Below are 21084 nucleotides of genomic sequence, written 5' to 3'. Positions count from 1 at the left end.
AACAGTATCTCAAGAAATCACTTTCCTAAGGTGGACTTGTTTTTCTCAGGCATTTGGACTTTGTTTGTCATGTGCCTTTTGTTGTTTTTCTCTGAGAAAAGAGTGGTCCTTAGTTTAACATCAACTAAAAAGAGGAAATAATTAAAAAAACTCCACACAAACAAAAAACTCTACAAATAAAACCAGCACAAGGTGGGACCTCTCCATGCAGCACCCAGTGGTGTCACCCATTGCACAGGGGAGGGACACAGGACATGGTGGGGGCAGAACAAGAAACTCCTCCCTGTGTCACCTCCCTGTCACTGCTCTGCCCATCTGCATGTGGGACCACAGGGATCATCAAAACCATCACGGTAAGTTCTGGATTTCAGGACAACATTAGCAAGGAAGAACTCTTTCTGAGGGTGGTGGTTTGTTGTTTTGCTTTTTTTTTTTCCATACATTAGAACATTTATTTCTCAGAGAGAAAATATAGTCTCAGACAGTCAGATTATAGTAGGTAAAATTAGCTTTTTTTTTCTTTACAAGCATAGATTTTCTTATTACTTCTCTTATACCATCTGATATAAACAATTCTAGAAAGCAAATAAACTCACTTTCTACAATAAATAGAGCAATCTGTGCTTTACAGCAGACTGACAGTAACATTTAGGTTCTGTAGCAACAACAGGATATCAGCCAATCCAAATTCTAAACTCATTTAAAAACCAAACAAAAAAAAAAAAAAAAGACCAACTCCCAAGACCTTAAAACATATACACAGGTCACTAGTCCACAGCTGAGCTACCACCTGGAAAAGTGTATGTTCCTTTAAATAAATTACACTGTGTGCATATAAAAGACCCAGCAACACAACTGAGGACTTCAAGAATGGTGACAATAGGTCTAAATAATTTAGAACATTTTACAACTATATACACAACATCCTTCCCTAGCCACACTCCATGGGCATTATTATCACTATTAATATTTTTACAAACTCCTATGCCCCATCTCTATATGTTAAAGGAATCTTAAAATTCCTTGCAGTTCCATGCCCCAATGTATAAGAAGTGGTATTTTTAAAAAAGTAGAGCAAGTAGAAATGGCAGTGATTACTCCCTACTATTCATTATCATTAATTATTATTATTTTGACTCCACATTCTCTTCAGTATGAAAAAGTTAAAAATAATTTAAAAATACTGAGTTAAAAAGCAAAGTGATGATATTCAATCTACAATCTTGCTTTGCACCTTTGGCTCTTTAAAATGGGAAAATAAAGAGGGATATGCAACAGAAGAGATCAGAGAAATCATAAAGTCCTTGGCTAATAGAAAAGATTGAGTCACCAAGTTCCCAAACATCAGCTTGTCCCTGTTTTCTTTTTTTTTTTTGCAATGCAAACCCAAACCAACAGGGATTGTCTGGGTTTACCTGGATGACAACACTGAGACCCACACACCAGGGAAGGATGTGCACGTGTGGGAGAAGGTGAAACAGCAGAAGGGTCGTGTGCTCTGGTCAGTGCTTGCTTTCAGTCCAAAATGTGGCAGAGGAAAACAGGGAGACAGGAAAGAGGAGGGGGGAAAAAAGGAAGAGGAGCCTTACACCAAATGTGCATAAACCAACACAAAAGATGCATCTCCCTCCAACCCTGATCAACCTCAGTGCCTGAAGAGCTGCTCCAGCTCAACAGACACCTCCAAAATTACTTCTTAAAAAAAGGAAGTTATCTTTTCTTAGGTACTGTGCTAAGTCATGATATGAAATGTTACTGCAACAAGCAGAGTCACAGAAATCAGAACTGAAATGTGAAACTACAAAATCAATTTCTAAGACATACATATAGACACAGATCAGGTAATTTGATTTTCATCCTTAAAGCTCTGTGCATCTGTGCATGAAACTGTGCAGGGGGGGAAGGTTACCAAAATCTCAAGCTTTTCTAAATGCAGTGAGAGAAATCTAAACATGAAAACACAATGTAGGTAAGCAGGAGAATCACAATCAGAGCTCCCAGCTATGATTCTGTGCAGTTTTTATGTGACAGGACAATGCCATTTAAAGAAAAATGAAAAGGCCAATGATGGTTAGGGTAAATTTGGCACAAGAAAGTCCAGTTGGGATTTCTGTAAAGAATCCTGGGGGTGTCAGGTTCCCAGGAATTACCTGGGACTGGCTGACGACTCAAAACCCTGGCAGTCCAGGAGAGGCAGGGGACGGTGCATGAGGTCCCAACATCCAAGTGCTGTGTGCTCTGCTCACTGCAGCAACTCACCTTGGCTCCTGTCACCTGTCAGCTTTTCCTACCTACCTTACTCCCTGTAGACTACATTTCATCTCCTGCCAGCTCTTCAGCAAGACACATTCAGGAAGAAGCCGGACAAGGGATTTTTTTTGGCACATTTCAGGGTACTCCAAGGCGTGCTGCCAGCTGCTGGAGGTGCTGCCCTGTGCAGTGCAGGGAGCTGGAGGTGTGGAGGATCAGGAGGGCTGCCCCAGCAGCCCCTCACAGGTAGGTGGCTGGGATGAAGGGGTTGTCCCCCTGCACTCGGCTCAGGTGGATCATGGCTCGGTCGTAGGCCACCTGCACCGACTTGCGGATGCTGGTTTTGCGTCCCTCCATCATCTTCAGCTTGTCCACGGTGTCATCCACGCCCAGGGGAAAGACTTTGTCCCGTGGCAGCCACTGCCTGCAGCAGAGAGGAGTGCACAGACCTGTCACCTCCTCCCCAGGAGCAGTTACACCCACATGATGTATTTATTCCTCATCACTGCCCCACAACAATGGTACAAATGTTTAAATCCCTGCATTTGACAAAGAAGAAGCCCCTGCAGCCAAAATGCCTTCTGAGCACAGACTTCTCTCTGCATGCTTAAATTCCCCAATTCACCTGTAACATCATCATAATCCCTCTGTGCTCCCACATCCCAAGATCATGTTAAATCTTCTCCCTCACACTCAGCACGGAGCTGTGTGCACACACTCACCAGGTTCTCTTGTTGTCAAAGAAAAGGACAAGGAAGAGTTTTTCTCCTGCCTCTGTCTGCCTCTGCTCCCCCAGCTTCAGGACATCCATGGGGGGCACAGGGATGGGGACTCCGTTGTGCAGCAAACCCTCGCGCGGCATCTTGGGGTCGATGATCTGGGGACACGGGGGGAGGACATTTAGCACAAGACCCTTCCAAGCAATGAGCAGAATGCATTATTCTTCTGTTCTTTCAGTGTATCCAAGCTAGACAAATTAAGTCTATTTTGGGTGGGTAAGCAAAATTGCTTGCTTTCTAAAAAAATTTCAGCCTGAGGCTTCCCCTTTGGGAGGGAAGCCAGTCAGTCCCAAAGCCAGGCACCCCATCTTGAAAAAAGGAGCTGTGTGGTTCTGTGTAACTGTAAATGCACTTACACTAATGTGTAATTCAGTACAAACTCAGCATTATTCTGTTCAGCAAAGGATTTCCCTCCCTCACACCAAACTCCAGATAAATCCAATGCTCCTGCTGTACTCCACAGGCAAATGTGATTTCACAACAGCTCCATTCTGGAACAACTCAGTTGACATCAGTGGCATTGCTCAGATTTACACTGCATCAGATCAGAACCAGGCCAAATATTTTCGGAGCTGACAAGCAGTGCTGGCTCCATCAAGCTAGAGGAACAGAGACTACAGCAATTTGGAAGATAAGTCACAACAAATACATCAATTCTCCCTCTAGAAAGCAGAGATGTCCATGTGCACATTTGTGCAATGTCAGCACAGGAGAAGAAAACAGCAGAGGGTGCCTGCAATACTCAGTCTGTTCTTTTTCCCCTCCTAAGGGCCTGAAAAAGTAGATTGGCTTTGGCATTGGCCATCTGTAGGAATTTATTAAGACACTTTGCCACCACAACAGGCTGCTACAGAAAAAGCCTTTTTTGGAGGCAGTCTCAGTGGCTAAATCCATTCTAAGCCACAGTTTAACTCTGGCTGTAGCCACGTGGAGAACTAAAACTGCTTTGGCTGATCCATGGATCTTCCCTCTTCTGGGCTCCCACTTGGATTAAGAGCATGGATGAGGGTCACACTTCCAGCAGAATCTGCCCTTTTTGATGGCATTAATAGATAAATATCCAAAGGCAGATAATCAGTAAGAAATACCATTCAAGGGACATGCATATATGCTCATATTTAAATCAAACATATGGCTGTTGCAAGAGGATGTAGACATGACAGGGCCAGCTGGGCACCTACAGATGGAGCTGTGCTCACCAAGCAGGAAAATGCAGGCAGCAGAACCTGGTGCCCGCATTTATAAAATTTAGGTCTTCTCATCCCCACAGTACTGATGACTTTCCTCAGAGGAGAGGAGAGTGAAAGAGCTCCTACCCCTGACAATGGCAGACCAAAGTTTTATGAATCCTCTGCAAAGCTCTGAAACAATGAGCCCTGGGAAAATTCACTGTGCAAAGGGGAAAGGAGAAAAACAAAAAGCACATATGACATTATGTTGGGAAGTTTCCCTTTTCTGCCTGGTTACAGTGCACAGCAGAACTGTGTTCTGGGCTACCTGAGCTGCAAGGTCAGGTTGTGGGGGAGCCACAGGGCACTTACCAAGGCAGGGTAGGAGGGATAACCACGGCACTTGGCCCACACCAGCTCCAGGGGCTCCAGCTCTGCCTGGCTCTCAAAGGACATCAGGAGAGGCCTGCCTAAGGGACAGCAGGAGACAGAGCTTAGGAGCTGCTACCAGCAAGAGGTTATGAAAACACAAGGAACCACATTGTCATCTGATCCAGGCCTCATCTCAGTAAATCAACTAAAACAGATGAATAACTGTAGTACTTAAAGCACACTGACAAGACAAAAAGGAAAATTACTTGTTTGTATCTATATGAACTGGGTGTTTATGTTAAACTCAGCATGTACCAAACTCCAGCCTACTTTGTGCTCTGTCAGTACAGTCAGGTTCAGCACTAAGATAAAGCCACAGTCTCCTAAATCATGGGTCATGTGGCTTCTTCACATGAACTCTTCAATACAGAAATGCTAATCAGATTGAGTCACTGAAATCAAATGGCCCCACAATGGATTTAGTCATAGATATGAGATCAGCCAGTCCTGGTCCTGGAAAAGGAGTACTCTTCATTAATGAAAATGTTATCTGCAATAACCTAAACCTGTAACAAAGCAGGTAACAGTGCCCAGGCAGGTCCAGCCTAGGTAGGACTGGCTCCTGGTGTGCTTTGAGATGTGTTCCCCTGGTTCAGGTGGGTGCAGAGCAGGGGGTGCTGGGCAGCAATTCTCACCTGAGCCACTGAAATCAGAGTCTCCATTCACACCCTCCAGGAGAGGCACCCGAGAAAGAGCCGGCTTCCCTCGGCTCCGCTTGGGAGGCACCAAACCACTGTCAGGAAACATGCAGGGCATTAGGAGAAAACAGATTATCCTGGACAATAAAGACAATGGATTCCCCAAACTGGGTTAAAATCCCGAAAAATTACTGCACTGGTGCAACACTGACATGAAAAGAACACCGAATACTTGTGCAAAATGTGATCTCTTCTGGTGAAAGCACACTGGACATCATCCCAGCTTTGCCATGAGCCATGAAAAGGCCTCACAGAAACCCAGCTGTAAACATGAGGAAGAAACCCAGTGAAGGTTTCACACCTGAGAGCTGATGTAATGATGCCTGGAGCTTGCATGGGCTACACCAGTTGTGTATAGGCTTCAGAGATGACACAGCAGCCCCCCAGTAAAACTCCAGTATGAAACTGGACGTTGCCAGCCCATATCCCGAACATCCTTTCACCCCCTCACTACAAACATTGCAGAAAATGGACTACCTCCACCTCAAGCAATCATATTTTTTCACATATCGTATTTTTTTTTTCCTTTACAGTTTTATAATAAGCAATCTATTGTGATTTTGGTGCTGGAAAAGAAAGACTGGAGAAAAAGTAGCAAACACAGTTGCTCCTGAATGGAATAATTGCACAAGTTATCCACAAGACATCAAAAGATGTCAGGTGCTTGCTTTAAGTCTATTCAGTCATGTCTGAAGTGCCCAGTTCTGCTCAAACTTCTGAGAGGAAGAAAGCAGCTGTTTAGTAGGTGGTAAAAGTTCAGCTCTACCTGAAGTGCTGAACTGAAAATTTGAATTCAAGTTTTTCCAAGTTTTGGTTCCTAAGAACTGCATCAGCAGAGAGGATGTGCATGAACTGAGAAAGAGCAGTGTAACACACACCCACTTGCTTGAAAAATCAAGCACTGCTTTTGGGACATGCAGCTTAAGAGGACAGGATGAAAACTCAGCAGCTTTTTGTGTTTTAGAGTCAACACACAAGTAACAGAACAGGCTGGGTTTGAACGAAGAAGTCAAAGAAGAGAATGAGAGAGATTAATCCAGACACAGAAGGTGTTTCAGGGAACAGTTCTGCCTGGGCCACCACTCACCTGCAGGCTTCAAACACCAGCCCAGTGCCCAGGGCAGAGCGTTTCCGTGCCTGTCGCTCTCCATCAGGGCAGGAGGGTGAGTGCTGCCCGCCCTGCCTGTGCTCCTCCCCGTTCTCCAGGGAACACTCCAGACCCCTCTGCAGCTTCACACCGTTCTTGGCTTTTTTAAAAAGGACCGATGTCCGCCGGCCCACGCTGCTGAGGGCGGGGCTGGCAGGGCTGTCTGCAGGGGGCAGGGCCAGGCCGTTGAGGCCGTTGTTGGACAGCAGGCGTTGGAAAGCCTGGCTCTCCTGCTGCAGAGCCTTCTTGTCAAAGAGCTCCCTGTCCGACACCATCCTCCTCTGCAGCTGGTTCAGGGACCTGCTGTCACTGATGGGTTTCAGTGTTGGAGGGTCCTGCAGAGAGTCCAGCTCTGAGAGTGTGGGTGCGGGTCCTGTGGGCTCCAGGGTTGGAGGGTACGGGAGCTTGGCACCATCTCCTAAAGGAAAAAGAATCTGCTTGAGCTTTTTGGCAAGGGTCATTCCCAAAACTACCAACAGCCATTCCCATCTTTCACTAAGATCACAGGAGAAACAGCAGGCTTTGACTGCTGATGAGCACTTCAGACCTGGAATCAAAATCCTGCTGCTCACCTTTCTCCCCTTCCTCATCCCCTTCCCTGGGCGTTGTGTCCAGCCCGTCCCGTGGCACAGTGTCCCCGTTGGGCAGGGCCTTGCTCTGCTGCTGCTGGGCCAGTTTGTGGCGGATGGAGTTGATCTCGCGCCGCAGGAGCCGGATGCGCCGCGTGCGGGCGCCGCTGGAGCGCATGGTGCTCACCGTGTCCAGCTTCTCCAGCAGCTCCTTCAGCTGCGCCTCCAGGGACAGGTGAGCCCGGTTCTCCGGGACCAGGATGTTATCCACTGCATCAAAGAGATGGGAACAGTGAAGGGAAGGAGTGAGGCTTCGTGGAGAAGCATCTGGGGCCAGTGCCAGGCCTCATTCCCTTTGATGCTGTCCATGAATCGATCGCTTTAGCCTGGGGATTTAGCAGTCAATAACTCTGGAGCCTGGACTTCTTCCTTTGGATAAAAAGCAGCTGATTCAACTTGCACTGTCCCTCAGTTCCTGTTACTGCCCCAGGGGCAACAGTGAAAGGACATGTCTGCACCCCACACAGAACAGCTTGTGGTCTAGGCATTGTCAGAAACCTACTTCTTTGTCAGATTAAATGACAAAATCAGACCACAAACACAAGCGGCCAAAACGTAACATATTTTCCATTCCTCTGGCTCTGCTGGAAGGCTGGCATCCGCTGGAGCAGGACAGACAGCTGAACACCTACACAAATTTCATAATGACTGTCCATCTGCACCCAAGAGGGCTTCAACATTTAGGAGCCAGATGGCACACTGCAAGCTCTGTGTGCTTGATGGCTGTACTAAGTTTAGCCAAGTTACTCAACCAATGCTTTGGAGCTGCATCTCAAGAGGGCTGTGGGAATGCATGGGGTTGTGTTGGGAATGGAAAGTCTCAGCTAGAAGGATTGCTTAGGTCCCATTACCTTCACCCCTCATCACCCTCTTTCAGCCCTCAGTGCTCCATCTAAGCTGCTGTACGTTTTGCCAGTTTACAATGAAATATATGAGCTTTCCCCAGAGCAAAAAATCCCAGACCCAAGTTTGCATTGCTCTTTAAAGTAGTGAGTTTGTACGACATTCCTGGCACAAATCAAAAGAGCATGGACAGTTTACAAGGCTCTGCCAACACAGACATGCACTGGGAGAGCTGGAGCTAAGCTGCACCTCAGAGTGCCCAGCTCACCTGAAATCCCACTCCCTGGCGTTCTATATGTGCCTAGGTAAACAGATGGATAGGAAAATCCTCATTTGCAGAACGGCTACAATTTCCATGCAGGCTGAACGACATGCTCAGAACTAAATCTATGATCTGCCTGAGGGGAAAAAACCACAAATCATTACTCACCATCCTCCCAAGAAAAGCGGTAAAAGTCGTGGGGCTTGGGCGACTCAGGCAGGTGAATCCCCACGCCAGTGTCAAAGCCGATGCTGTCGGCCTGGCGCCGCGCGTGACGCAAAATCGCTCCCCCGAGGTCCCGGAGCCGGACAGCTGCTCGGTGGAAAATCGTGTCTTTAGCATTATACCTCATGCAGTTGGCAACTATAAGGTTAAAGTCTTCCTCAAACTCATCCAAGGTTCGGTACAGGTGAGACTCCAGCTTCCGCCTCATGGTGGAAAAATCCATTGGGTTGGAAATGAATTCCAGGTAATCTGGAACCTAAACATATAAAACCTGTACAATTACAAAAACCATTTACTAGCCAACCAGAGCGCACCCATCACAAGCACTCTTAATGCCCTTTCCACTGGCAAGGGGCAGCAACAGATGTTCATTTCTGTGTCACCCAGGAAAAGCAGACATGCCCTGGGTCTGCAAAACATTACTCATCCAAAACGTGCTAAACTTTCAGAAAGAAATACCCTTTTTTTGTCCTGAACACATTATGAGTCCTTTTTGACAGTTTTTAGTCCACCAGCAGCTTGAGACAAGGTGGTTTGTGCTTCTGCCCAGCAATATCTCATCTACAACCCACTAAGCACCTCTAGAAAGAGACTTGCCTCGTTCAGGTTAACAGGCTCTGTGAAGATCTGGGCAGCATCCTTCTCCTGCAGCAGGTCCAGGGTTGTGCGGAGCAGGACATTGAACGGAGTCAGCTGCAGCTCCATGGCAGCCTGCTGCACCTTGACCTGGCAACAGAACACAGCCATGAGGACACTCACTGAGGACAGGATCTGTGAGTGGTGTCTCCCTCCAGATTCCCCTGAATCATCCCCCCAGCTTTACTCAGTGGTGGAAACCTCAGGCCATCATTGTTGTAGAACTTCTGGCAAACACCTTGCACTCTCCACGTACATTGCCCAGTCCAATCCTTTTACATGGGGAACTCCTGTTTATTCAAACTCACAAAGTCAAAACAAGAGGAAACCCCAGGAAGTTAAAGGATACTACAATTAAAAATGAAAACAGGCTTTTCATGCCTGGTAAATTATCCTGGAGAACTGTCTGCCTCAAGATATTGTTATTATGCCAATTAGCAACATCATATAAAAATTAAAAGTATGCATTTATATGAACAACAACATCCATAATTAGACTAGAGAGCAAAAACAAAGTTTAAGACATAAGCTCTCAGAGTTCAAGGCAGAAACCAAACAACAGCAGTTGGATATCTGCAAATTCCTAACACAGTTCCCTCTATCCTTTAGGAAGTCTCTCATACTGCTTGATTCCAAGCCAACAAGTTGTAGCACTGAAAATCTCCTGCGTGGAAAATCTATTCAAAGAAGACTGGAACAAGATAAAAGTATTTATTTGTCCTTTAACATCTTCATTTCTTTGATCTCATAATCACTTGTTATGTCATTAAGTCAACACTTCAGTAACAAAGGTAAGCAAGCCTGTTTACACAAAGCAAACTGCATTTGATGTGCTCAGCAACAAGACCGCATCAATGAGAGAATGAATATAGACAAAGATCACACTTTTCCTCAAAATGCACAGAGACCGTGCATGGGGCTGAAGTTAAGAGCAGGAATTGGACAGCCAGAACTCCCTACCTGCTCACGTTTGAGCTTTTCCCTCTTTCGGATGAGCTCGATGAGCAGCCGAGCCCGCTCCAAGTCATGCCGGAGCTTCTGCCAGTACTTCAGCTCCTCCTTCACTGCACTCGTCTTCTCATCCTGCTCCTTCTGCAAAATGTGAGTGGGGTGAGATAAAAAACACCACAGGCTTTCTGTGTTTCCTTCTTTTTCTAGGAATCCTCTGAGAGTCGCTCTCAGAGTCTCCCTCTTACTGCCTTGTCTCCTGTTGAGGCCACGTCTCCTCCTTCCTCCAGCACTTAGCTGTCTAACAGAGAGAACACCAGCTTTTCTAGATTTTACCTTGCCTGTGAAATTACCCCAAATTATCCTGCAGCTTCACCCTGGGAACACACTTCAGTGCATGCTCATTTACACCCTCCCTGCTTTTACATCTAAGTTTATTATAGAGGCTGGAATTTTTTCTGTGCATCGGAGCAGCACCCCAAAAAGCACTCAGTTCTTCAGGCATGAGCACACCAAGAGGAGACCGAGTGAGACTTAAATCTGGTCTTTTCACCCTCGCTCCCTCCCCAGCCATGTGTTGAGCTCAGCTCCTGCTGGAAGGCAGGCTGTGAGCCCTGTGAGCTGAGGGCAGCAGTGGGTACCTGCTCGGCGTTCCTCTGGGACTGCAGGTGCGAGTGCAGCCGCCGGATCAGGGGCACCCCGTTCCTCGCCTGCCGCTTCAGCAGCCAGTAGTTGTGCAGCCTCTGCATGAACTGGTTCTTCCTCTGCAGGGAGAGCCCACTGCAGATCTTGTTCAGCCTGAAGGAAGCACAGAGTGTGATGGAGCTAGCTGCAAAGCAATCGTGGCTTTGCAGACCCTAGGGTCTCCTGATGAAGCTTTGCAGTGTTGTGTCAATGCTCACTCTGAAGTACACACGAACTGGGACAATCTGGGATCTCCTCACACACAGACAGATGTGCCCCCTTTTCATACTGGAGGGTCCCACCAAGCACTTGCCACAGCACAAAGTATGAAATCATCAATTCAGCTCCAAGCCTTAATTTCAAAACTACCTCCCATGTCAAGAACCTTCCAGGAACCATTTAAGTTTGATGTTATTAATCTGGAGCCTGGGAAATTAACTTGACAGGAGTCCAAGAATAACAGACCATCTATTTTAACCTTTGCTTACCATTCTTATCTTACACATGGTGCCTTATCAGCCTATCTGTTAAAATAGACACATCAACACACTTCCTAAGGCACCAAACAAAAATTCAGCACGACCTAGTTCTGCATGAGGGAGAGCTGGGAGAAAAATACAAAAATACAGCCAAAGTCAAAGCTGCTTGCAACACTGTCAGGTTTGAGATGCTCTGTAGTAAAAGGAGGAATTAAGAAACTATGAAATGAGATCTCAAAAATTTTAATAGTGGGATGACCTCTACCTGCTTACCAACCTGTACTGCCTCAAGTATTTTTAAAAATGTCTTATTGATAGATGGGTGTTTGCCATTAGGGACCACCACAGAGTTTGCATTACACAGCAGCTTGGGATGGCTGCTCAGCAAAGCCAGAGAACCACAGTGACACTCAGAAGAAACCCAGCTACAAATTATGCTGCAGAGCACCCTGAAAACAGTTATTGCTAAAGCCTTGACTGAAGATTCAGTGTTTCCAAGGTCAACAATGACAGGGACTGAGCCCTTAAAACAGACCCTGTTCAGCTACAGCTGTCCAACTCCTTCCCTAAACCTGCAACGCTCACCTGTAAGAGGGAATTTGTGCAACAGTCACCACAGGCATGGACAAACGCCCTTTGGTCACGTCACCAGGCTCCTTTTTGATCTTTTGCTTCAATTTCACTTGGTTTTTCTTCACAGACCCTTTGGGAGGGCCAGAATTGACTTCCTCCTCTTCCTCCTCCTTCACAGTGACCTCCTGCCAATCACCACCAGCAGCTGGGCACCCTCTTCTCACCGTGCCAGGCGGGGAGTGGCTCTCACAGTAGGCAGTCTTGCGCACGGTGAACGTGGTGCCGTTGATGCTGGTCTCCCTCATGGGCTCAATCTTCATGAAGAGACCGGCTCTCTGTGCACAGGTGACGTGGAAGGCAGTGTAACAGTTCACTTTGTGGCATTGGATAGCAGCTCCCATGCCCTTCTGCTTGCAGATACAGCATGTGAGCTTCCACCGAGCTGGAGGGATGTTATTGATCCCTTCGATGGGCTCCAGGAACACAGTGTTTGCAAAGCAGACCTCTGGGATCCAGATGGCACAGACCACGTGAGCCCAGCGGCCATCACTGGTCTGCTTGAAGGCTCCCCCTTTGTTTGGGCAAAGGACACAATCCACAGGGCGAGAAGGGGACTGCAAGCAGCAGCGGCAAAGCCACTGCCCCTCGGGGATGTAGGGCACGCCGTAACACTCCTGGTGCACGGCCAGATTGCAAATGTCACAGAACAGGATGACATTGCTGTTGTGACACTCATCGTCCATGCAGACACAGCAGAAGGCATCCTCATCAATGAGGGACTGCTGAGCCCCGTTGTTGCGGCTCTCGAGGTACGACTCCTTTTCCAACCGATCCACCAGCAGCTCAAAAGTGTCAGCAGAAACTGTCCCATAACCATCAGCCCTTCTCTTCTCATTGACCATCTCCAGCCATGCCAGATCCTCCTCATCCATGTCATACTCCACTTCTACGTCGAGGTCCTCGGGAGGCTTTTCAATGTACCGGTAGTAGGCAGCAGGAGAGGGAGGAGCATCTGGCTGGCTGAAGGAGTCCACCACACGGAACTTGGGCTGGGGCAAGTGCAAAGATATCCCTGGTGCATGTTTGGAGCAGGACTCCTTCTTCTTGCCTTTGGAAGGTGTTTTCTTAGATTTGGAAGTGAGGAGGGGCTGCTCACTGTTCTCCTTGTTGCTGTTGCACTCAGTGATGTCCTGGGCCGTCAGCTCGTCCTCGGTGATGAGCTTCAGGGGGTCGTAGATGCTGATGCGGTGGAGGCGCCCGTCGATGTCCACCTCCACAATGCGCTGCGCCTGCGCGTACGTCAGCGTCTCGCGCGTGGGCGAACACTTGAGGCTGTAGGGCGAGGGAGAACGCCTCCCCTCCAAGTGCTGCCGGCACCTCCTGCGGGTCTTCCTCATCCCTGTGCTCCAGAGACCCTGGGACACAAGAGGACAGAGGACAGGGTAAGACAAGAGATGAGCAAGAAGTAGCACAGACTGAAAAACTCACTCAATGCTGCAATAGAGAGAATTTCTACCAGAGACTCCAGCAATTTCAGGCTCTGAAGTTTCTCTGAAGTTGTAACTGAGTCTTTACACATTAGATACAGGCAGGTATTTGAGGTATCAGCCATTTCTTGCAATGTGTATCACAGCAATGCACAGCACCCCCCAACTTCCTCTATTTGCACCACAGATGTACATTCCACCACACCACCAGTGAGAAAAACTCAAAATAATTTGACAGCACAATATACAAACAGTGTGCTGTGCACCCAGATCAGCAAGCCGTTCAGATCCCCTGAAATTCAAACAACATCTTTGTGCACCATTCACATATTAAGCTCACACAAACCAACAAGTTCTCCTCTGCTCTTTTGCCTGTGACTTTTCATTCATATCCCCAGATGTGCTGGATGTTTTCCAGATGAAAAGGAATGCACCATTCCAGTCTTATGAATGCAGTTTCTAATTTAATTTTTTTTTGTCACTTCCAGATGAGAAAACTAATGGTTTTCTTTAAGTCCAGGAGGGAGCTCCTCCAGGTTTCACAGCTCAGGGCTGCCACCACCAACCCTTCCATTCTGACACTGCAGATGCAAAAAAGTCCCATAATGAAAAATCATCCTCCAGTTTTGCTTTTCCTTCTGTCAAGGGTCACAAACAGAACCAGAGGATGAACTGAGCAATGCAGCAGAGACCAGATGTGGATCCCTTCAGCTCTTCCACAAGGAAGCAAAGAGGGATAAAAAGGCAGCAAGCAGCATGGATCCCAATGGACTTACAAGCTCTGGTGTTGGCCCCTCTGGAGCCACAATTCCCATTCATCCACCTCAGCCACCTGGCTATGGAGAGTCCACAGGGCTACAAGCAGGAAAGCAGCAAGACAGCTCCCAGCACCAGGAGCTGTGAAATGGCATTTGCTCAGAGCCTTAACAAAAAGCCCCAGCCAGCTCTGCCCGCACAAACTGCTAATCAGCAAGGCAGATAATTAGCTGAGAGTCGGCTGCTGACATTAAGGAGGTGCCTGTCAGAGGGGAGCAGAAGAGAAGCCTGAGGAGATGGTCTGGGGGAGGATTCAGACATGGTGGCAGCAGCTCGGTGATCGGAGGGCAAAGGAGGGAGCTGGCAAAGAGGGAAAGCAGAGAGGAAGCCAAGTGAGTAATGCAAGAGAGAAGGGCAGAGTCAAGGATGGGAACATGACTTATGGGAATAAACAAGCTGAGGCTGAAAGAAGTCGGAAAGGAGACAAAGAAAAGCAAATGTAAATTCTCTGTGAGAAGATAAGCCAGCCCAGAGCTTATCTGTTGCTATGCAGAGGCCTGAAGCAGCACCTCACCCTTATTTAAAGCAATCCACACATCCAGTTCCTTTCTGGGGGACCTACAGACAAGGAAACACACCACAAACCCACAATTTATACTCAGCCAATGCAGTATTTGTGCTCCATGAAGGACATAGTTCCAGAAACTCTTAACTGTGTGCCACAGCAAGCAGCATCTTACAGGACCAGGACCTACAAGTAGTCCAAGCTTAATCCATAAAGAAGGAGCAAATTCCAGGAGCAATATTTTTACAAGGACTGGTTCTGTGAACCATGACATTAAGCCATGACACCACCTGCGCCTTAAGAAATTAACAGGCTCTGGAAAAGACTTCCAAACTCTTCCCTGCAGCCACAGAAATAAGCTGCTGGTGCCAGTTTCAGTATGCACACCCACAATGATGGAGCCTGTAAATGCAATTTTACCTCACATGTAAAATAAAAGATGATAATTTCTACCTGCAAATATAGGTACCACAAATTTTGGTGGTACCTTTGCCTTAGAACTTTAATCAGTCACTTGATCCACACACTGCAGACACCCAACTGCACTCGTCCTAGCTGAACTCCAATGGCTCTAATCACTAGGAGAAAAGAATTTTAAAAAGAGGTTACAAAGGTAACCTGATCATCAAATAAAAATAATAATTAAAGAAAACCAAAAGAAAATCCTGCTGACAAACAGCTCTGTTACAATTCAGGCTGGTACAAGCAAAGAGGATATTGGAGGCAAAAAGATATATGGAGAATAAAGTAATTATTATGAGCTGCCCACACACATCATTAATATTGTGTTCAGGAAAAATGAGGTAAGAGCCAATTGCTTGGAATGCTGAGGGACAAGGAAATTTCAGTGAAACAAGCACCTGAAGAACAGTTGTTTTATCTGTTAATGGGAAAAACAAGCATGCAGAGTTCCTTTAGTGGAACAATCAGTGTTTTTCTAGACAAATTACCCCAAAGTGGGCAACCAACTGCCGTAAAACAACCCATTTGTAAAACACACAATTACTTAGCACTATGAAGAAGCACCTAAAATGGCATGGAAATTGCTGCCAGCGAGAGCTGAGTGCCTGAAATGAGACATACACCTGGATATTAGGAGAGACACCCCCAAAATACCTTGAAAGCAGCAATAAATCAACTCAGACAACTGAGCTGAGCACTGTGACCTTGCTGTTGTCTACAGCAACAGAAACTTCTAAGCAGCAACCTAGGAATGTTTTGATTCCCTCTGCACACCTGAAAACACCTCCCAGCTACACACAATAAGGAACCCCTCTGCAAAGAGCACCTGTGCACATTGAAATCCTAAAGATACTCAACATGAGCAGGGTTAAATGATATTTCAGCCCATGCTGAGTCTGTCCTGCCACAGACAAAGGTTGCTGATGTGAAAGCAGAAAGTTCAGACATCCCTTTGCCACAATGTGCTCAAGGCATTCCAAAAAGCTCCAAAAAGGAACGACTGTGATTTCCACCCATACAATGCTGCCTTGGCTATCTCTAAGTGTTAGAAATACTTTTCTCACACTGCAGAAGACCTATAGTCATAAAGAGTTTGGGGTTTGTTGTTACCAAAGGCTGCCCCTCTTTAGGACATCAAGCCAAACATGAGGTCTGGAGATGTTCCTCAGCACTGCTCTCCTGCACCCGCAGCCACTTGGTTCCTTGCAGTCACTGGGATTTAAAACCCACTACTGTGCAATGGGGAACAGACACCCATGGAGCTATTTAAAAAACACATCTGTAAGATAAAATCAATGGATGCCAGAGGAAAGAAACAGCCTGAAACAGCTGCAGCCCCCTCTGCACCTTTTGCCTATCAAAACATCAGCAAAACTCCTGCTGCCCTCCACAATGTCCCTTCATGTTCCTGCCACATATGTGCTTGCCCATGGTCCCCTCACACACCTGCCAAGGGTTTAGGCTCCTCACGCCCACATCGATGCCTACAATGAAAAGTGTCGGTGCCCAACAGAGCTGCTTGCCTTGGCACATGCAGAGATCTCGATCTTTACCAATGCCCTGACATTGCTGTATTCAAGTCAAGCATGGGAGATGCATGGGCCTCGAGAGAGGCCCTCCCTCTGGAATGGGGGGGTGCGAGACGGGCTGTAGATGAAGTTTCAGGTATAAAGTCAGGGCTCAGCAACAGATGGGGTGCGCCATGAGCGGTGTCAGATCTCAGCAGCGACTGAGGGAACGGTGACATGCCCTCAGCTGTCAGGCACAGGCGGGAGCTCCTCTCAGGAGCTACCCCGCAGGGAACTCCAGTAGCAGCCAGGGATCTGAGCCAAGGCTCAGCAGGGACTCGGACAGAAATGAAGCTGTCCCGGGGAAGGAGGAGAAGTCGATGAACCGCGGCGGGACAGAGCCGCGGGCCGGTCCCAGTGCGCGGCCACCTCTCCCCACGGAGCCACCACAGCCCCCAGAGAGCGCGAGCGCAGCAGGGCTGCAAGGCCATTGGCTGCCGCCGCCGTCCATCACAGCGCCATCGCCAATAGCAACGCGAGGCTCGGCGGGGCTAACGGCGAGTGTGCTCGGCCCCGCCTGGGCCAATCGCGTGGGAGAAGGTGGGCGGCGCCCCCGCAGCGCCGCGAAGAAGGGGGGGCCAAGATGGCGGCAATGGGGGGGCTCGGTTGACATGGCGCTGCCCGTTCCCCGTCCCCGGGCGCTTTCCGCCGCTGCCCCCTCCTCGGCGAGGGATTGCGGGCCGCTCTCGCCGCACGGAGACGGAGCAGGGACGCGGGAGAGGCCCGCAAGCTGCGGCGCACCCGCCTCCCCCAGCTCCTTCCCGCCCGCCCGGTCACCTTCCCGCGACCCCGGCGCGGGGGTGTGTGAGGGAGGAGAGACCCCTGAAGGAAGGGTGTCGCGGCCTCCCGCGCAGAGCTTTACCTGGCTGGCTCAGCGCGCCGCTGCAGCGGCTTCTCCACCGTTGCCGCCGCCTCCTTTTGGGGGGAATTTTTGTTTTTGTTTTTCTTTTCCTTTTTTTTTTCTTTTCCTTTTTTTTTTTTTTTTTAATTCTCTCCGCCTCCCCCTCCCCTCCCCTTCCCCCTGGGGCGGACGGGCTCACCCAGCCGGCGGCGGGAGGGGAGGGCACAAGATGTCGGCTCCGTCCGCTCCGGCTACTGCCGCCTCCTCAGCGCCGCCTCCTCATTGCCGCTGCCGCCGCTGCTGCCGCCGCTGCTCCCGCCGCTGCCGCTCCGGCCCCGGTGCCGCTTCGCCCCCCACCACCCCTCACCTCCCCCCCGCTCCCCCCCGGGGCTCCAGCGCCCCCGACGCTCTCGGTGCTGTGGAGGCGAGGGGGGAGCAGGGGACACACGCTCAAGATGGAGGCGGCGGTGGCGGCGCGGGCCGGCCGAGCGGCGGGGAGAGGCGGCAGCCAGCGGCCAGGCGGGGGAGGGGGCTCCGCGCTCCGCTCCCCCCGCGGGCAGGCACCGCCCGCCCCTCCCCGGTGCCTTCCCACACCCGGGCCGCGCCGAGCGGGAGGCCCCCGGGGGCTGCTGGTGACGGGAAGGCGGGGGGTCCCTCAGCGCTGCCCTCATGGCTGAGGCGGGGGTCGCTGCTGCCCCTGTGCCCCCTCCGTGGCTGACGAGGCAGCACCGGGGAGCCGCGGCCTCCCGGCGGCCGGAGCAGGGCAGCCCTGCGCTTCCCCTGCCCCCCGCATCATCGCGGGGTTGGGGTTTGGGAGCTCGGGTACAGCTGTGCGGGTCCATCCCAGGCCGGTACCTCACAGCCGGGAGCCGTCAGGCCACGGGAAATGAGGTGGGGGTTTTGTCCCAGGCTCGTTTGGGGTGTCTTCATTTTGCAGCCCGCTGTATTTTGCAGGAGGTGTGGGGTCCCAGGAAATACCCTGAAGCACGGTCAAGTGCCAGAGTCCAACCCGGCTACACTCCCAGAGAACCTTGGCCTGCCACAGTTAGTCTAAACAAGCAACATAAAACAATGTAAATAGCAAGAGCCTGTATTTATTTTGTAGACCAATATTTCAGGTCCAGATGGCCTCTTCACATGCAGAAGTGTGACAGGCTGGAAGGACCGTGAGAGAGGGACTGAGGGGATTGAATAAGGAAGAAGTTAAGTTAGCAACTGAGATAAGAATTGAGACAGGAATTGCAGAGGCTCCCACACTTACTTTTTATAGAGCATGCCACATACTTGAGCATATGTGTGTTCCACCTCCCACTCTGTGCAGAATATTGCATAATATCACCATCTGAATTTATAGAATTAACTGTTTTAGAAGGAAGCAAAGAATGTTGTTTTCCCTCATTTATGGTCCAGCTGGAGATCTTTTGTCTCTTAACGTATGTTAACCATGGAATCTGAGAGCATCTAGTCTGTGACAGTCTGTTTTGCAAAGTACTCAGGTTGGACCAGAGCTTGCTGTAGCTTCAAAAGCAAAGGGAAATGTGTTACTTACTGCTGAACAGTCTTTACATACCACCTTTGAAGTAAATACTGTGTATATATGGTGTATACTTTTTTGCAGGTCTACTATTTACATATCAAAACTTGAAAATAAATAATAAACTATTCTGGTCTTGCATGAAAAATAACATCAAGGATTTCAAAATAAAGTCCCAATACTCTCATTGATTTACAAAGGATCTCACCCTCAAAAGAACAGCTGTATAACAGTATGGTCCTAACCATGAAGGATAAAACAAACCCTAAAACAACCTATAGCTGCATTTGCCTTCTGGTTAAACAGTAAATAAAATAATTTCAATAATTGATGAACGACTTCAAAGGCTGAGAGAACTGGATTTGTTCAGCCTGGAAAAGAGAAGCTTTGGGGTGACCTAATTGCAGCCCTTCAGTACCTGAAAGGAGCCTACAGGAAGGATGAGGAGAGACATTTCCAAGAGCATGTAGGGACAGGGCAAGGGGGAATGGTTTCAAACTAAAAGAGAGGAGGTTTAGACTGAGTAATAGGAAAAAAATCCTTCTCTGTGATGCTGGTGAGGCACTGGAACAGGTTGTCCAGGGAAGCTGTGGCTGCCACATTCCTGCAATTGTTCAAGGCTAGGTTGGATGGAGCTCTGAGTAACCTGTTCTAGTGAAAGGTGTCCCACAGCAGGGGACTGCAAACAGATGTTTGTCCCTTCCAGCCAGACTATCCTGTGATTTTCCTTCTTTATGTGGGAAGTTTAACTGGGTTTTACTTTTTTTTTTAATATGACCAACTTTTGCAAACTCTTTAAGTTTTTACCTCAGTTTTGAAACTTTATACTCTTAAATTTGCACTGGAATTAGCTCATTATAATCATATAAGGTTCCCTATTAAGAGCAGTAGGATGATTTGTGCACAGAGATGTCCAGACATCTCTGGTGACTGAGGGCCATGTGTTACAACATCAAAACAAGTTATTCGTGATTTTGTTTTATATCAAAGCTGTGGAACTAATGTGTTATTTGAAAAAAACGTTCTGAACTTCTCTCAAATCCCAGAGGCACAGCTTAATTCAATTTCTTTGCTGTCCCAGTTTTTTAAAGGGTGCAAGTGCAAAATTAGTTGCTTCAAATGAAAGCAGCAGCCAAGACACCTCAAACAGAGTTGGGCACCTTCATTCATATTACAATTTTCCCCATGTTTATTCAAGCATATAAGGCATACTTAAAAAGGGAAGAGAAGTACCAGTTACAATTGAGAGCTGACCTTTTTCTTTGTTGATTTATTAAGCCTCGAAACTGACTTATGTTTGTATCTCTGTTTGGCTGTTTGTTCTGCTGCTGTTTTCTAAAGAATTGCTGAAATCAGAGCAATTGCTAAACAGGTCCCTTGTGCATTAAAGGTTAAAACCTGATATCTCAAAAGTGATAAGCCTCAGTTGGCGTGTATTTTCACTGGCATTTTATATACATATTTATAACCCTCTTCAGCCTCACTCACATCAGAGAGGTTACACAAGTACCCAACATTACCTCCTCAGTGGCCCTTATTTTTTTAATCTCATTGTCCTCTAATTTTAAAACATTTTTTCAGTTGAAGTGTTCTAAAGACAGATCTGAAATTATGGTTTATGGCAGGAGAATTTTTATTTTTTCTAGCCAAACCTGGCTAAAAGAAGTTAACTCACTTTCATGTAACAGCAAATCAATGAGGGTTGCAAATATACTAACCCTTCAGTATTATTTAATGGAGTGCATTCCAACAAAAAAGGAGAGCTGACTGAATCAGCTGTGAGCCAGCACCAGCTGAACATCACGTTAAAAGCTGTGTAAGCTCATGTGCTCAGAAAATGGCCTTGTAGAGAGAAATCAGGCAAAACATCCCCTAAACTACATTCACCTGGAAACTGTGACATTTTCAGTGTCGATTTGGACTCTATGATCTTAGTGACCTTTTCCAACCTGAATGATTCCATGATAAGTACAATTAGTGCAGCGAGTGTCCATCCTTTTGTGGGGAAAGCAAATTAGTAGTGGCTATTCTGATCTTCATTCAGTCTTTTGTGTCTTGTTTCTCTAAGCTGTGAAAAGAAAACCAGCCATAATCACGTTTCCAGCCAACACTCTGCT

At 48.0% G+C, this 21084-nt stretch overlaps 1 protein-coding gene across 4 annotated transcripts; it reads right to left on the bottom strand.

Annotated features, from left to right (window-relative positions):
* Window positions 1-328: 328 nt before the first annotated feature.
* Window positions 329-17917, bottom strand: BRPF3 (bromodomain and PHD finger containing 3). 4 transcript variants are annotated; one of them, XM_030965882.1, is made up of 12 exons: window positions 17455-17917; window positions 11767-13169; window positions 10660-10816; window positions 10031-10162; window positions 9032-9160; window positions 8378-8690; window positions 7048-7314; window positions 6416-6893; window positions 5266-5363; window positions 4571-4668; window positions 2973-3127; window positions 329-2674 (listed from the first exon to the last, which is right to left on the bottom strand). In XM_030965882.1, exons 2-12 carry the CDS (start codon window positions 13149-13151, stop codon window positions 2491-2493), a joined length of 3396 nt encoding a protein of 1131 aa, XP_030821742.1. In that variant the 5' UTR covers window positions 13152-13169; window positions 17455-17917; the 3' UTR covers window positions 329-2490. The 4 variants fall into 4 exon arrangements, 3 of the variants coding, with proteins under 3 accessions (XP_030821742.1, XP_030821741.1, XP_030821740.1); XM_030965881.1 differs by having other exon boundaries at window positions 17633-17917; XM_030965880.1 differs by lacking the exon at window positions 17455-17917 and adding an exon at window positions 14018-14273.
* Between the last annotated feature and the right edge of the window lie 3167 nt (window positions 17918-21084).

Source organism: Camarhynchus parvulus, chromosome 26 (assembly GCF_901933205.1).
Source record: "Camarhynchus parvulus chromosome 26, STF_HiC, whole genome shotgun sequence".
NCBI classification, from domain to species: domain Eukaryota; kingdom Metazoa; phylum Chordata; class Aves; order Passeriformes; family Thraupidae; genus Camarhynchus; species Camarhynchus parvulus.
Note: the sequence above shows the minus strand (reverse complement) of the source record. Positions and strands in the feature narration are given on the sequence as shown.

Bases quoted from the DNA above. Each gene is read 5' to 3' on its own strand.
- BRPF3 (XM_030965880.1), bottom strand. From the start codon at position 14,056: ATGGGAATTGTGGCTCCAGAGGGGCCAACACCAGAGCTT. The intron at 5,364-6,415 runs GTGAGTGGTGGC...GTTTCCTGACAG, and splicing joins CTGGTGTTTGAAGCCTGCAG to TGGTTTGGTGCCTCCCAAGC. The intron at 4,669-5,265 runs GTGAGAATTGCT...GCTGTCCCTTAG, and splicing joins CTCTGATTTCAGTGGCTCAG to GCAGGCCTCTCCTGATGTCC.